This window comes from Aulonocara sp. 'chitande type north' Nkhata Bay, linkage group LG22 (genome assembly GCF_057382095.1).
Source record: "Aulonocara sp. 'chitande type north' Nkhata Bay isolate Kocher_YH1m ecotype deep benthic linkage group LG22, A_spYH_male_GT1.1, whole genome shotgun sequence".
Lineage (NCBI taxonomy): Eukaryota > Metazoa > Chordata > Actinopteri > Cichliformes > Cichlidae > Aulonocara > Aulonocara sp. 'chitande type north' Nkhata Bay.
This window is the reverse complement of record NC_141364.1, coordinates 37,486,575-37,500,379: the sequence shown is the minus strand read 5'-3', so window position 1 is coordinate 37,500,379 and position 13,805 is coordinate 37,486,575. Positions and strand designations below refer to the sequence as shown.

The window sequence follows — 13,805 nt, the reverse complement described above, 5'->3', positions numbered from 1 at the left end:
TCAAATGATTACTTAAGCCCTAGTTAAGTTTACACAAAGATTATTATTAATTATATGTTCTAGAAGGTCAACACCCAAAACAAAAAAGGATCTACAGGCTACACCAAAAGCCGCTCTGAGAACCTTCACAGACATACCGCTAGAACTAGAATCCTGACTAGTCCTCATGTGTTTACCTACATGCTAGACGCACAACTGAGGTTCAGCAAAATGTAGAGTTTATGGTGTCAGATGACACACGCAAGCTATGACACAGATATTAGAACTATATTAAAATTATTTTTTTTTCTTTAACAACTGATTAATTATTTTGAAGAATCATGAATAAAAATAAGTTTTTTCCCCCCATTTTTATATTCATCACATTTGTAATCTCTTTTTCTCTAAGCCAGGTAGCATGGAGGTGAGCAAACGAGCCACGTGTGGCTGTGGAGTTGCTTGACTGAGACCCGTGACTGGACTTGATATAATATCAGTTTTCCTGCATTTCTCTTTCAGGGATTTCAATTTTGTCCATAAAACTTTAGCACTTTGATGATTGGTTGATTAGGACCTCAGTCGATTATGGTTTGGAGACTAACCTGGTAATATGCAGTAATTAGAAAAAAATGTGTATTTCCTGACCAGCTGGTGTGTGGTTGCTGGTTATTAGTCACACCCAAAACTTCCTTGTGATTAATTTGTTTGCTAGCAGAAGGACGGTTTCTGTGTAGGACACCTCTCTGTAACCAGTTTCACACTGACAACAGCCAGCAAACACCCATTCAGGCAGGTCTCTAAGCCTGCATGAATGGGGCTTTAGCAGTTTAGCAAGGAATAGTCCTTCGATGGCGCCAGTTTCCAAAAAGTATTTACAACAAGCGTTAAGAGTGGAGTTAAACCAAATAGCTGGTTGGGAGGATTGAACATGTTGTCAGAAGGCTGCTGCTGTAAACCTCTTGAAAACTGAACTATATCTATTGCTTAGACTCCTACGATTGAAAACATGATTAAAATTGCTTAAAAAAATAATTCTGGACTTTTTTGCAAGCACCAGCTATGAGACCCCAAACCAAAGAGGTAAAAGCCAAAGTCAAGAAGTTGGCTGGCTAAACTCCATGGCCATCCACCCGCCTGACACAGCCATCCCAGTTATTTATTAATGAATCATTGCTGACAATCAGTGGAGATGTTTCTTTACATGGGTGGTGTCCAGTTCCCACGATCCCCATCACCCTCAGCCACACATTTATCAGTCTCACAGCCACCTCCTCTTCTCCTTTGCCAAGCCTCAGCCATTATCTGTATGAATAACTGGACAGAAAACACAAGTTAAAGCCGCGTGAGATAAGAGAAAAATAGAAACGTAACTGCTACTGGCTGGTTATTTGGCTCGCTGAACGAACAAGAACTGTGGACGAAATGAAGATGATCTGGGAAAGAGAAATGAAGCAATGTTTAGTCAGCTCTCACAGACTCAACCGCGCACACAAAAGATCCTTTGTACAAACTGCAAACTTGCTCTCTGACTCCAGACCTTGTGAGTTGATGTCAACGAAATGCAAAAATAATGCTTTGGCTTATCACATGTCTCTGTGCGTGTGTGAACTGAATAATGCCACCTGTGTGTGTATAACTGCGTTAACAACACACAAAAAAAGTGTGCGTGTGTATGTAAAGAAAGCGAGCGAGTGAATAAGCATCTAAAATAACTTTTATTGTTCAGGGTGGGCATCCTGAAAACATCTTTGAGGAGGATGGAACATTCCTGGGACAGGAGGCTCAGCAGGGGGAAGGAAGGGCAAGGCTGTGACACACACACACACACACACACACACACACACACACACACACACACACACAGAGACTCTCTCGAAGTGACGCTAGGAGCCGAGGTTGAAGCGTGTGAACCGGAAAAGGGCGCCTGTCTTGCCGGAGCCAGCAGACGGATTCAGAAGGTTCAGAGAGATCCGACCTGCAGATGTTCCCAGCCGTATTCCTGGCTCTGCCACGGGAAGTCTGCACTCTGTCCGCAGCATCCTGGAGACGCGGCTCACCTCGTTCTTCCACAGCAAAACATGTCCGTCACATGTCTGCATGCGTGTGTAAATATGATTGATGATGATTCCACAATAACACACATGTACTGCCAGATAACCCCGGCTGAGTTGTTGTGTAATGGATAAAGGATGTGCGCAGCCAAAGTCAACACATGCTGCTCTGACCCGCACATAACAGGCCAGTCAGCTGGTTTGAAAACACACACTAACACAAATGCAAGATCTAATTAACATGGGCAACAAAAATGTAGCCAATCCCTTGACCACTTGTGCCTCTACCAAATCAGCTGTACCATTCTCAGTGATTGCGTGCTGGTGCACGTGGCGTGTGTGTAGGTGAACTTACATAGTTGTCAGAGGTCTGTATGGGGCTCAGAATAGGGGATCCAGTTAGGCTGCAGAGCTCAGGGAAAGGGTTGGGGATGGCTGGCAGCGAGGCTGGACGCAGCTGGTGCTCTTCCTGCAGGTTCCTGCAGAGGGAGACACACATTCATGACACTGCCTCAGGTTACCAGTGAGAGACTAACACTGGAGGATATATATACACATGATTATGGGTGTCATTTGGGTATAATAAGGAATACAAATCAACATGGTTTCAGCTTAAAAGTTAATCTGAACTCTGACTGGACCACTAAACTTTTTAAAAAGTTTAAATTCTAGCTACTGTAATTTATTCACACAGATTAGCAGAAGCTGTCCCAGGCTCACTCTGTTCAGTGTCACTCTGAATAATGACACTTTCAAACAGGGCACACTGATCTGGATATTCTGTTAAAGTTCAGAGTCAACAGTGGAGGAAAAGGGCAAGAAGACAGTCGGTGCTCACTGACCACTGGACGGCCTCTGGCCTAGATATTAATCCACTTCTGTCTAAATAAACAACGAAAGCCTGAGTAAGAGAGAGCAGTAGCAAGAACTGCAAGAGCTGCTGACAATAACAATGGAGATGGTCAGAAAAAGCAAAAACAGCTTGAACTGAAGGATCTGGGATGGGGGTGGGTTGCAAAGCACCTTGGACAGGCAGGGATTAATGTAAGCAAGTGACTACCTTTAGCTAATGCTAGTCCTTTAATCTCTTTCAATAGACACATTTGTTATGTGTACTCATTTATAACCTTGTTTACTCTGACTCTGCTTGGATCAGCTCATTTTTGTTTGTGCCATGTGGCCAAAAAGGAAACTGCAGTGCCCTCTGGTGAGTAAAATATGCAACATCAACACTCGTAACATGGTTGAAGGGTGTCGTCTCTTCTTTACGTGTGTAATTTTAACTTATCGGCTGTTATTAACGTCAACGTCGGTCAATTACATTAAACCTCTCATCATCTGTCGGCTTCTAACTATTACATTTGTAATATTTCTAGGTTTGTACATATTTATGTCCCACTCTTTGGAAATTGTGGAAGCAGATACCCTGACGACCCCAAAATACAGTTACAGTAACATTAAAACGCTGGAGAACGCAATAAATATGATTTTTACAGAGTATCGCACTCTCTTGTTTAACACAGCGGTGCAGTGGTCAGCACTGTCTCCTCACAGCAAGCAGGTTCTGGGTATGAATGTCCTGGTCAGCCGGGATGTTTCTCCCATATTCCAAAGACAAGAATCTTAGGTTAACTGGCAATGTGAGGGTGCCAAAGGGCTTAAAGTGAATGAAATAACACGCTGTATGAGTGCAGTTAATCTGTGTAAGTGTTTATTGAGTCTACTCTATCTGAAGGTCTGGTGAGATGGAACTGAAATAGAGTGAGGGAACACTGGAGACAGATCGGTTGCCTGATCACATGGTGCACCTGCCAGATTTGTAAAAACATGAGCAAACTGTGTGGGACAAGCAGTCAGACTGCAGTTTAGATCCCGAAAATGAGAAATGCTCATCATCTCAGTTGAGGGTGTAAGGACGGTGGATGATGTTTGCGCTTCAGACCTTTGATGTCTATGTTGTTGATGTTTTGTTTTTTTAATTTATGACTTATTTTGTTGAACTTCTATTTCATTAGTGCGTAGGTTCACTGACAGTGATTAGAAGCAGTCACTTTTCTTGTATGTATACACATGCTGTGGCCAGGAAAGCTGATTCTGATTAAACCCACAGAGAAGTTCAACACACATCTTAAATGTGGCAACACAAAAAAGCAATATATAATATCACTGCAACTACAGAGTTACCAGAAGTTAATTCATGGTCACACTCTCCCCTTCTGTTCCTGATCATGGCCTTTAATAGTGGCCAGAAAAAAAAAGGTTTCTGCAGAAAACTGATTTCACGGTGAAGCTGACCTTTGACCTTTGGGAAACGTCATCACTATGAAACGTCACTATGAAACGTCATCACTCGTCCAAGGTGTTCCTGAGATAGCATGTTTACAAGAATGGCACAGACAGACAGATATATAATAGCAGAGTGTTCTTTTGCTGGCAGTGCTACGTTATCTTTTATTCATATCTTTATTTCTGCAGGTGTAGCAGAGCGATCTTTTTATCTTTATCTTGAACATAAACCAGTGCGATCAATGTAGAGGCCCAGGTTATGAGCATTTACCTGACAGCTTTGATGTGCATGGGTTGAGAGTGTCTCAGCCTTTCTCTGGAGGGGGAAGAAGAGGGCAGGGCTGGGGTGTGGCGACGGCTGTGTCCCAGGTAGGAAGAGTGCACCTGATGGTGGTGGTGAGGGGCGTGGCCGTTGTTTAGAAGAACCGCCGTGTCTGTCTGTGTGGAGTACACACTCTCCATAGAGGAGTTCATGTCATTCACCAGCTGCTCCAGATCCACGTCATCATCTGCGGATGCAGGTGGACAGCGGGATGAGCAAAGGGAGAATGAAATGAGTGACAGTGATGCATTGCATCTACAAGCAGCTGACAGTCATCAAAATCATCCCAGTGTAGTTTAACACTACAGCAACCAACGTTAGTGATGAAGAAAACACAGCTGTGGAATCACAAGCAGGACAGTAAAGAAAAGAAAGGGTGACAATGCTGCAGCGCCCCCTGCTGGGTGGCAGGACTACAACCTAAAATAGAAATTTAAAAAAGTTATTTTTCACATTCTATTACAAACATTTTTATTTTATTTTATTTTTTTTGCCATATTTCTTTTATTTTTAACCTATATTTGACAATAGCATAATAAAACTGGAAATTCTGCCATCCTAATATTTTTAGTGGCCCTCATATGGTCACCACCAGTGTTGGTCAAGTTACTTGAAAAAGTAATCAGTAACTAATTACTGATTACTTCCCCAAAAAAGTAATCCCGTTACTTTACTGATTACTTATTTTCAAAAGAAAGTAATTACTTAGTTACTTAGTTACTTTTTTAAAACACGATTTACAACCTGAAGAGGTGATAAAGCGATATCTCTTTCAGCCCAATTCTACTTTTTCTGCATAATCCATCATACAAAATGTAATCAAATGGAAAAGTCTCTTTTTTTAAACTTGTTTTATCAGTTTTAATCTTTTAACTTTATGCATCAAGCAAAAATTTAATTATATGCAACATTCTCTGACTGGAAGAAATTAGTTTAACATTTAAACCTATTTTCTGCACATTCCAGCACATAAAATAAAATATTTTTTGTGTTTACACTCAGTCTTTCAAATAGATGCAAGTAAAACACAGCAGAAAATAAATAAAGTCAAAGACTCAGCGGTCCTGTTGCTCTATTTTCACCTGTAAAGCAGGAGCAGGGTAGGCGGAGGTTTACCCTGGTGCAGGTGTGCCGCGGTCAGTGGAAGAATCCACGAGTTTCTCTGTGAGTTTCCCATTACGTCGTAGCTACTCGGTGTTTGCTTGGAAGTTTAGGGGTTTTTTTCGCTGTAAAAAGAAGTTTTCTTCCCACGCACAGCGGACACTAATGTTTTTGTCACTTTTTATGGAGTCAAACTCAAAGTAAGGTCAGTACTTCCACGCTTTAAACACTGCACGCTCATACTCTCTCCCACAATCGATATGTGGATTGTTGATCTGCACACAGCTGTTGTCACTAACAGCGCACTCGCTTACGTCACTGTCATGAGACATTCTCGCAAAAAAATCACGGTTTTAGTAACGCAGTAACGCAGCGTTCCTACGGGAAAGTAACGGTAATCTAATTACCGTTTTTGCAATAGTAATCCCTTACTTTACTCGTTACTTGAAAAAAGTAATCGGATTACAGTAACGCGGAACGCGTTACTGCCCATCTCTGGCCACCACTATGAAAAAATTCTGGAGGCATCCCTGCCGAGTATCTCAGGTAAACTTTTACCAGCAAGAGGAAAGGTAGCCAAGGAGTTAGAAGTTTCATCAAACAGAATCCCGATGCAAGAATGCTTCCGGAGGACGAGAATTGCCAACTTATACTTTCAACTCACATGCCCAACTAACCCTATTAAAACATGTTCCCACACCTATCTACACAGTTTTCCCGCCTTGGCAGGCTCAGCAGTTGAAATAAAAGACTCATTATAAGATGTAAAAAAAAGAAAGAAAAAAAAGAGGAACCAATAAAGTCTGATTAGAGAGACAATTGTGTCAGTGAACCTTTTCTTTATCTATGTCTGCAATTAAACACAGACTGGGCACTAGTTTTACTTTGAGCAAACAGCTCATAACCTTTGTATCATGTCTACAGTACATACTGAGACAATGACACTGAAACCTCAATGGCACTTTGATAGAGCAGCAATTTAAGCAATAAAAATATTGCCAGAAAAACATCACGGCCCTGAATTATCAAGCATGGCAGCAGACAGAGAGAGTGAGAGAAAGCACAGCCCTGATGTGAAGTATCATTCTTCCTTGTGTTGGATTCCTCTTTGGCTTGGATTTCATTCAATTCCTGTGTAGTACACCACCTCCCTGGCTTGCCTTTGGCCTAACTGTGTGTAAACTGTCATTCAAGGGGCTGACAAGCCTTCCTGGCAGCCAGCAGCAGTTTCGAACCAGCACTCGCCCACAGACCAAACGACTAACCAAAGCAAACCAGAGTGAATGGGCCCCTGGTCGTGCAGGTCAGATGTCGATGCCGATCTTTTACCGTAAACTGTTATTAATTAGCTAAAGCCAGGCCCGGATTTGCAAGCCCCACTTTGGGCTTCCCTCAAGGCTTTGATGCTGTTCATGTGGTGCTATCTGATGATGAATTGGTTCACTTCTTGCAGCACTCTATAATGCAAAATGAAATGCCCTCTGGGGACAGATGGAGATAATCCTGTGTATGGCAGTCATTACTAACAGTTTTCCAACCTCGCAGCAATAGATTTTTCTACTCTTAACTTTCTAAAAAGTAAATGTGCACTGTCAGCTTGTGGGGGAAAAGCCTGCTAGCGGGAGAGAAATCTCTCTAGTGAATCAACTTTTACATAAGCTCTGTTAAACGTCCTCACAACTGTGGTCTCAATGTGTTTCGCTATGTGTGTGTATGTGTGTCTAAAGGCCTTTGGTCCTCCGTGAGTCCCACCCCAACACCACACACAGAATTCTTGACATTCCTCTCAGACGAAATTACAGCACTCTGGGAACGTTAACCAGGCCTTTTCATGACACATGGTGGCCAAATGACTGGGACAAAGTAGGACATCAAAACAGACACACAGGAATGTATGTGCACTCTGCAGTGCTGATGTACATGTGCATCTAATTAAAGAGGAGAAATTTAAAAGGAAACGCAGCAGTGCACCGAATGTACACAAACACTGTGAACATCCACAGTGAGAGCAGGGGGGAAAAGCTGCTGCACCAAAAACAACAGGAGTCGCTCATCTTAGGTTATAAGGAGTTATGCATGTCACGCGCACACACAAACACAGAGCACAGTCTGGGACATTGGGTCATGTGATGCTGGGGTTCATGAGTGGGACATGGTTGCTTGGGTGGGGTGGGGGCTGTGTGTGCAAAAGATGTTCTAGGAAAAGAACAAGACCACGCAGGAGGAGAGACAGTCATGGCTGTTATATAAAGATGTAACATAATGTGGACTCATGATCTGTAAAAGCGAGAGGTGTTGTCATTCGTCTCATTACTAATGCCTGTGTTTTTCCTTCCATAGCATAATAAAAGTTATGCTACTTTGTGATTTTTAGTAAAAGTTGCGTCCTTAAGAAGCAGGACAAGTCCAGCCAAGACCTGACAGATACATCTGGCCCTTCAGTTAATTCATTTATTATTCCCTGGAGCCTCATCAGAAATGGTCTCAGTGGACGGATGGCTTTAAAGAAACCATTGCTTGGGAAGCAAAATGGGGAGAAAAGTCTGAGGTATAACAAACGGTGAGTGTTCATATCCATCTATGAAACATAGTGGAGGCTCTGTCATGGTTTGGGGCGACATTTTATATTGAATGCAACACGATGATGAAACGATGAACACAGAAAAGTACCATCAGATCTCGACACAGATTTTTTTTGTCTGATTAGCAAAGCCTTCACTGCCAGTGCAGTAAATGCACACTTGGATAGAAAAACACACAATACCAATGTATCAACCCATAGGTTGGTCTCACAAGCCTAAACCACAACATTACTGAAGCAGTGTGGGTTCATCTAGACAGAAAACAGAACAAAAGGCAGCCAACATCCAAAAAAGAGCTTTGGAAGTCCTTCAAGAAGTCTGAAGAACTATTCCAGAAGACTACTTAAAGAAATTACAAGAGAGTTCAGCCTTTGTTGAAGAATAAACGTAGTAATAACAAATATTGACTTTAAAGCTAAGAAATGTACAAACTCTGTTTTCATCTTATATGCTGTATTTCCATCTGTTTACATGCGTTTCTCTAAATGGCTGCAGCTACTTCCCATTTTACTAGCAAAATACAAAGAAATGAGGGTGGCTCAAGACTTTTGCACAGTGTTGTACGTTTGGTAGGATGCTAAAACTTAACATTTAGTCTATTTTTCTCTCAACTGCTAATGTGCATCAATGCAATGGCAAACAACACTTGCAATAATATTTAAAGTTGCTCACAGGAAGATTCTTCATCATCCTAATTATTGTGAGTTTGAAAGGTTTTGTTCTTGCTGCTAAAAGAGAACTTTTACAAAAAAAAAAAGTATCCCAGTGCCACTTTAAGAGGATAATGATGGTATCATTGGCATTCCTCCCCCTCCCCCTGTGGCTTGGCCCACACGGCGCTGCTGGCTATGGACAGGGAACCCAGAGGACATATAGAATGAAAATGTCTTCTCCGTCTCCTCCGCTAACTATAACTTGGAATGTAGATGACTCGCTCCAGCCGTCTGGCTAGCATCTGATGACAAAACCTACCATACAAACGTGGCCAGTTCAGTCCTGTAAGATCCCAAAATATACTGAATGAGTGCTCTCTGTCCCTGGCCACGACAACCTGCAATCATCGATCTCTGACAGCAGTCTAGAGGTCAGCGAAGAGAGCTGAATGTTCAGATTTTCAAGGGCAAAGCGCAACGGAGTTCTTTTTATGCAACAAAAACACAGGGGTTATATTTAGCATCCTTTTTGCGTTGGTACTTTCTCAGTAGGTTTTTCTTGCTGCTGCTGTTTTTTATTTGAAAAGGATTTATGTTGTCAGTGCATTTACATTTTGCATTGTTGGAGGCACAAACACTCTCAAAGTTACTTTAGTGTGTAACTACAGGTGCATAAAATGAATGATTTTCTATCGTGACAATGAGTGTTACTGCTGTGAAAGCCTCAAGCTATCTGCAGAAATCTGCTTATTACTCAGCTGCAGGACCGGAGGACAGCACATAAATCAGATAAAAGAAAATTATGAACAAAATATTAAATCTACTGTTAACATGTCATCAGATTGTAAGAAAAAACCCCCACATCTAGCATAAATGAAGGGCATGTAATCTGAGCCAGTCATGATCTAAAAATACAGCACATCCATCAGTGAGGCTGAGGTAAGGTTCAGCTACCAACCAAAGCCAGAATGAAACTGGAGATGGGTGACTTTGACTCTTGCCTTTTCAGTGAAGTGAAGTGTTGTCCTGCACAACATTTTATCAGATAAACTATATACAGTCCTTTAATAAACTAAGTACATCCCTACTGCCCCCAAGGAAAAGAGGGGAAGTAGCAGCCAAGTGTTGCTAACCTGATTACTGAACATCATTCCCCTTTAATCACCATCGCTACTTTTAAGATTAGGCTTAAAACTTTCCTTTTTGCTAAAGCATATAGTTAGGGCTGGACCAGGTGACCCTGAATTACCAAACGACTCACGGACCGGTACCGATCCGAGGCCTGGGGGTTGGGGACCGCTGATTAAGAGGACCCGAGGGAAGCTCGGAAAGCTAAGCAGAAGTTATTTGGAGAGGAGAGTGACTGCCGTTGGTTGAAAAGAGAGGTAAAAAAACTTCAGTGGTGTGGAAACATTATGGGTTCGCGGAGTCAGACATGGATCAAATAGACATAGTGTGTAAACTTTGCTACGGTGTCGTAGCTGCACCACAGAGCAACACTGCAAAGTTCACTAAACATAGATGTTTACATTTTTCATTTATTTTTTATATTGCAAACATTTGCACTGTTATCAGTATTTGCACACTATTTTATATTATTTTTTGACAATCTTTAAAGTCATTATTCAACACATTGTTATTGTTAAATAAATATCGTCAAATAATCGAGATCTCAATTTCAGTGAAAATAATCGTGATTATCATTTTTGCCATAATCGAGCAGCCCTACCCTGAATCCTCCCTTAGTTATGCTGCAATAGGCGTAGGCTACTGGGGGACTCCCATGATGCACTGAGTTTTTCCTTTTCAGTTAACAGACCTCTCTGCATTAAATCGTACTTGCTATTAATCTCTGGCTCTCTTCCACAGCATGTCTTTATCCTGTCTTCCTTCTCTCTCCTCAGCTGGTTTACAGCAGATGGCCCCGCCCCTCCCTGAGCCTGGTTTCTTCCTGTTAAAAGGGAGTTTTTCCTTCCCACTGTCGCCAAAGTGCTTGCTCATAGTTGCTCATTGATTGTTGGGTTTTTCTCTGTATGTATTATTGTAGGCTCTACCTTACAATATAAAACGCCTTGAGGCGACTGTTGTTGTGATTTGGTGCTAGACTTCATTTGGCATGTTAAATGTTAAATTTTATGATTAAAGTACAATTAGAGGAAGACTAAACAAGTATAATTTATTTGGAAGGGATTCCAGGAGAAAACCTCTTCTCTCTAAAGAGAACATGGCAGCACAGCTTGCGTTTGCATGCTTTCATCTGAACAAACCACGACTTCTAGAACCATATTTGGAATAACACCGGATAGAGAGCATACAGCACAAATACCTCATACCAAACTGTCAAGCACGGTAGTGGAAGTGTGATGATTTGGGTTTGTTTGGCACCTACAGACCTGGACACATCCTCTTTATACCAAAGTATTCTAGTGACAAATGTGAGGCTATCTGACTGTCAGCTAAAGCTGGCTGGAAACTGGAACCTACAGCAGAATAGTGGTGGGACCTCAAGAGAACTGTGCACAAACGAATGCCTGCAAACCTCAGTGAATTGATGCAAAGTTGGAATGATAATGTAAGAGACTGATAGTCTCTAGCAAGTCTTACGGAAAATGATTATTAAGTTATTACTACTAAAGGTGCTTCTGCAAGCTTCTAAATCATGTACTTAGTTTTTCTAGTACTACATAGAGCCCTGTGAATTATATAGACAGATATCAAGAGAGGTAAGTACACTGCTGAAAATACAAAGAAACATTTTTATATGTATAGCATCAAATTAGTTAAACTTCTGGGACACTGATTCGGTCAGTCAAGTGGCAGAGGGAGTCGTTAATCAGTTTCAGTGGTTTTAAATCAGGAATAGTTTTACAGGTGGAGGCCACTGACATTTTTTCCCTCCACATCTTTTCTGGCTGGTTTTCAGTAGTTTTGTATTTAGCTACGGTCAGCGTCATTACTGGTAGCATGAGGCGATACGTGAAGCGTAGAGAGGATGCACAGGTAGCCCAGCTTGTCCAAAATGGCACATCAACACGTACCATTGCCAGAAGTTTGCTGTATCTCCGAGTACAGTCTCAAGAGCATGGAGGAGATTCCAGGAGACAAGCAGTTACTCTGGGAGAAGTGGACAGGGCCGTCAAAGGCCCTTAAACTATCAGGAGGACTGCTATCTGTTTCTTTTTGGAAGGAGGAACAGGATAAGCACTGCGAGAGCTACAGAATGACCTCCAGCAGGTCACTGGTGTGACTGTCTCTGACCAAACAACCAGAAACTGACTTCATGAGGGTGACCTGAGAATCCTAGTGGACCCTGTGCTCACTGCCCAGCACCGAGGAGCTTGATTGATTTGCCATAGAATACCAGAATAGGCACTGTGTACTTTTCACTGTTTAGAACAGGTTCACCCTGTGTAAACAAACCAATTTGTTTGAACAGTCTATTATTTTGTGTACAAAATATATGATCATATATTACATAACTGAGGGGCTGACTATTTATCTGCATGTTATCAGCTGGGTTTGGGAAATGGATGCATATACTGATTATTGGCCATGTCCATAAATTTTTGCAGGCTAGTTTTGCTTTATTTTTATTGTTGTACTTGAGAATTCAACTTGGTAAATGTTTAACTTAAAAAACAAAACAGAGAAAAGCTCCAGAAACTAGAAGCATCATTTCAATGGTTCCTTGTGGAGACTTGTTCCTTGTTGGTTTGTTGAGTTACTATAAAAAGTTGTGCACAGACTGAGAGATTCTTGCGTCTATTGTGCCAATGCATTTACATTTGCATGATCTTGACCCCATATTTAGTTGTAGCAGTTACACTTTACAAGCTATCACTAACAGCAAGAAAAGATTCTGGAAGTGCTGTTTTACTGTCTAGTGTGTGATAGTGGCAAACGGCTGATCACTCCAGTGGCGTCACTGCCTGAATAGAGTATGAACCTGCTGACCTCCTACTATCTACAACCCTGACCCACAGACCTATGGCTTACTTTCTATGAACTCCCTTCTGCCCTGAACTGTTTGACCTATAGACCTATGTAAGCACCCATTCACTTATTGTGAAACCATGTTTACAATACACGAGCATGACCAACAAGCAGCAGAAGTGAAGCCAGTCCAATAAATCACCAAACCAAAAGAAAAAAAAAAGCTAATCCACAGGATAACCACTAGCCAAGAATTCCCAAGATTTTCCTGGAAGTGTGAATGAAATTCTGGAAATATAATGGGGGCAGATTTAATACTGAGGCACTGTGGGGAAGGGAAGAGTTCAAAATAGTGCCGAGCAGCGGTAGAGGGAGGGGTCCAAATTACTACCATATCCCAGAATTCATAGCGCGGCCCAGCCAAACTCCAGTTTCCAGCAATGGCGGCCGCTACTAAGTTTTAAAATTACTCATACTAATCTTTCTGGGTCACAAAATAAACTTTTAACATATTTTCAGGCGAGAAAGTAGCTGTGTAAACATCAAATATCTGCTCGGTTTATCAAGATATCGCATATTTGCAAAAGTGCTTCGACGTTTTCAGAGGCGTCTGCTACCCACCAGCTCGACAGCTAGCCGGGAGCTCGAGGGTTACTGATGCGGCCGAGAACGGCACAACTCCCGGCACATCATTTTCAGATCACCGCGGAGTTTCGCTGCTCGGGTTAAACGTAATATATAAGTCACTTAGACAACCTAAAAATGTTATTGTTGGGCTTTTTTCAGTGTTTTGTTTGTTCGTGAGTAAATCGGTTTGGCTGAGATTAAAGTTATTAGATTAGATAAAATAAAACTTTATTAATCCCCCGGGTGGGTTCCTCCTTGGTTTTCACACAGC

General features: G+C 41.8%; 1 protein-coding gene across 5 annotated transcripts in view; it reads right to left on the bottom strand.

Moving 5' to 3' along the window:
• The window catches only part of LOC147304660 (growth factor receptor-bound protein 10-like), a 68,186-nt gene that overhangs the window by 25,997 nt on the left and 28,384 nt on the right, over window positions 1-13,805 (bottom strand). For all 5 annotated transcript variants that reach the window (XM_086279335.1, XM_086279336.1, XM_086279333.1 and 2 more), the window contains 2 exons: window positions 4,588-4,825; window positions 2,386-2,509 (listed from right to left, as the gene is read on the bottom strand). In XM_086279335.1, coding sequence (XP_086135461.1) covers window positions 2,386-2,509; window positions 4,588-4,825 — 362 coding nt within the window. The remainder of the gene's footprint in view (window positions 1-2,385; window positions 2,510-4,587; window positions 4,826-13,805) is intronic.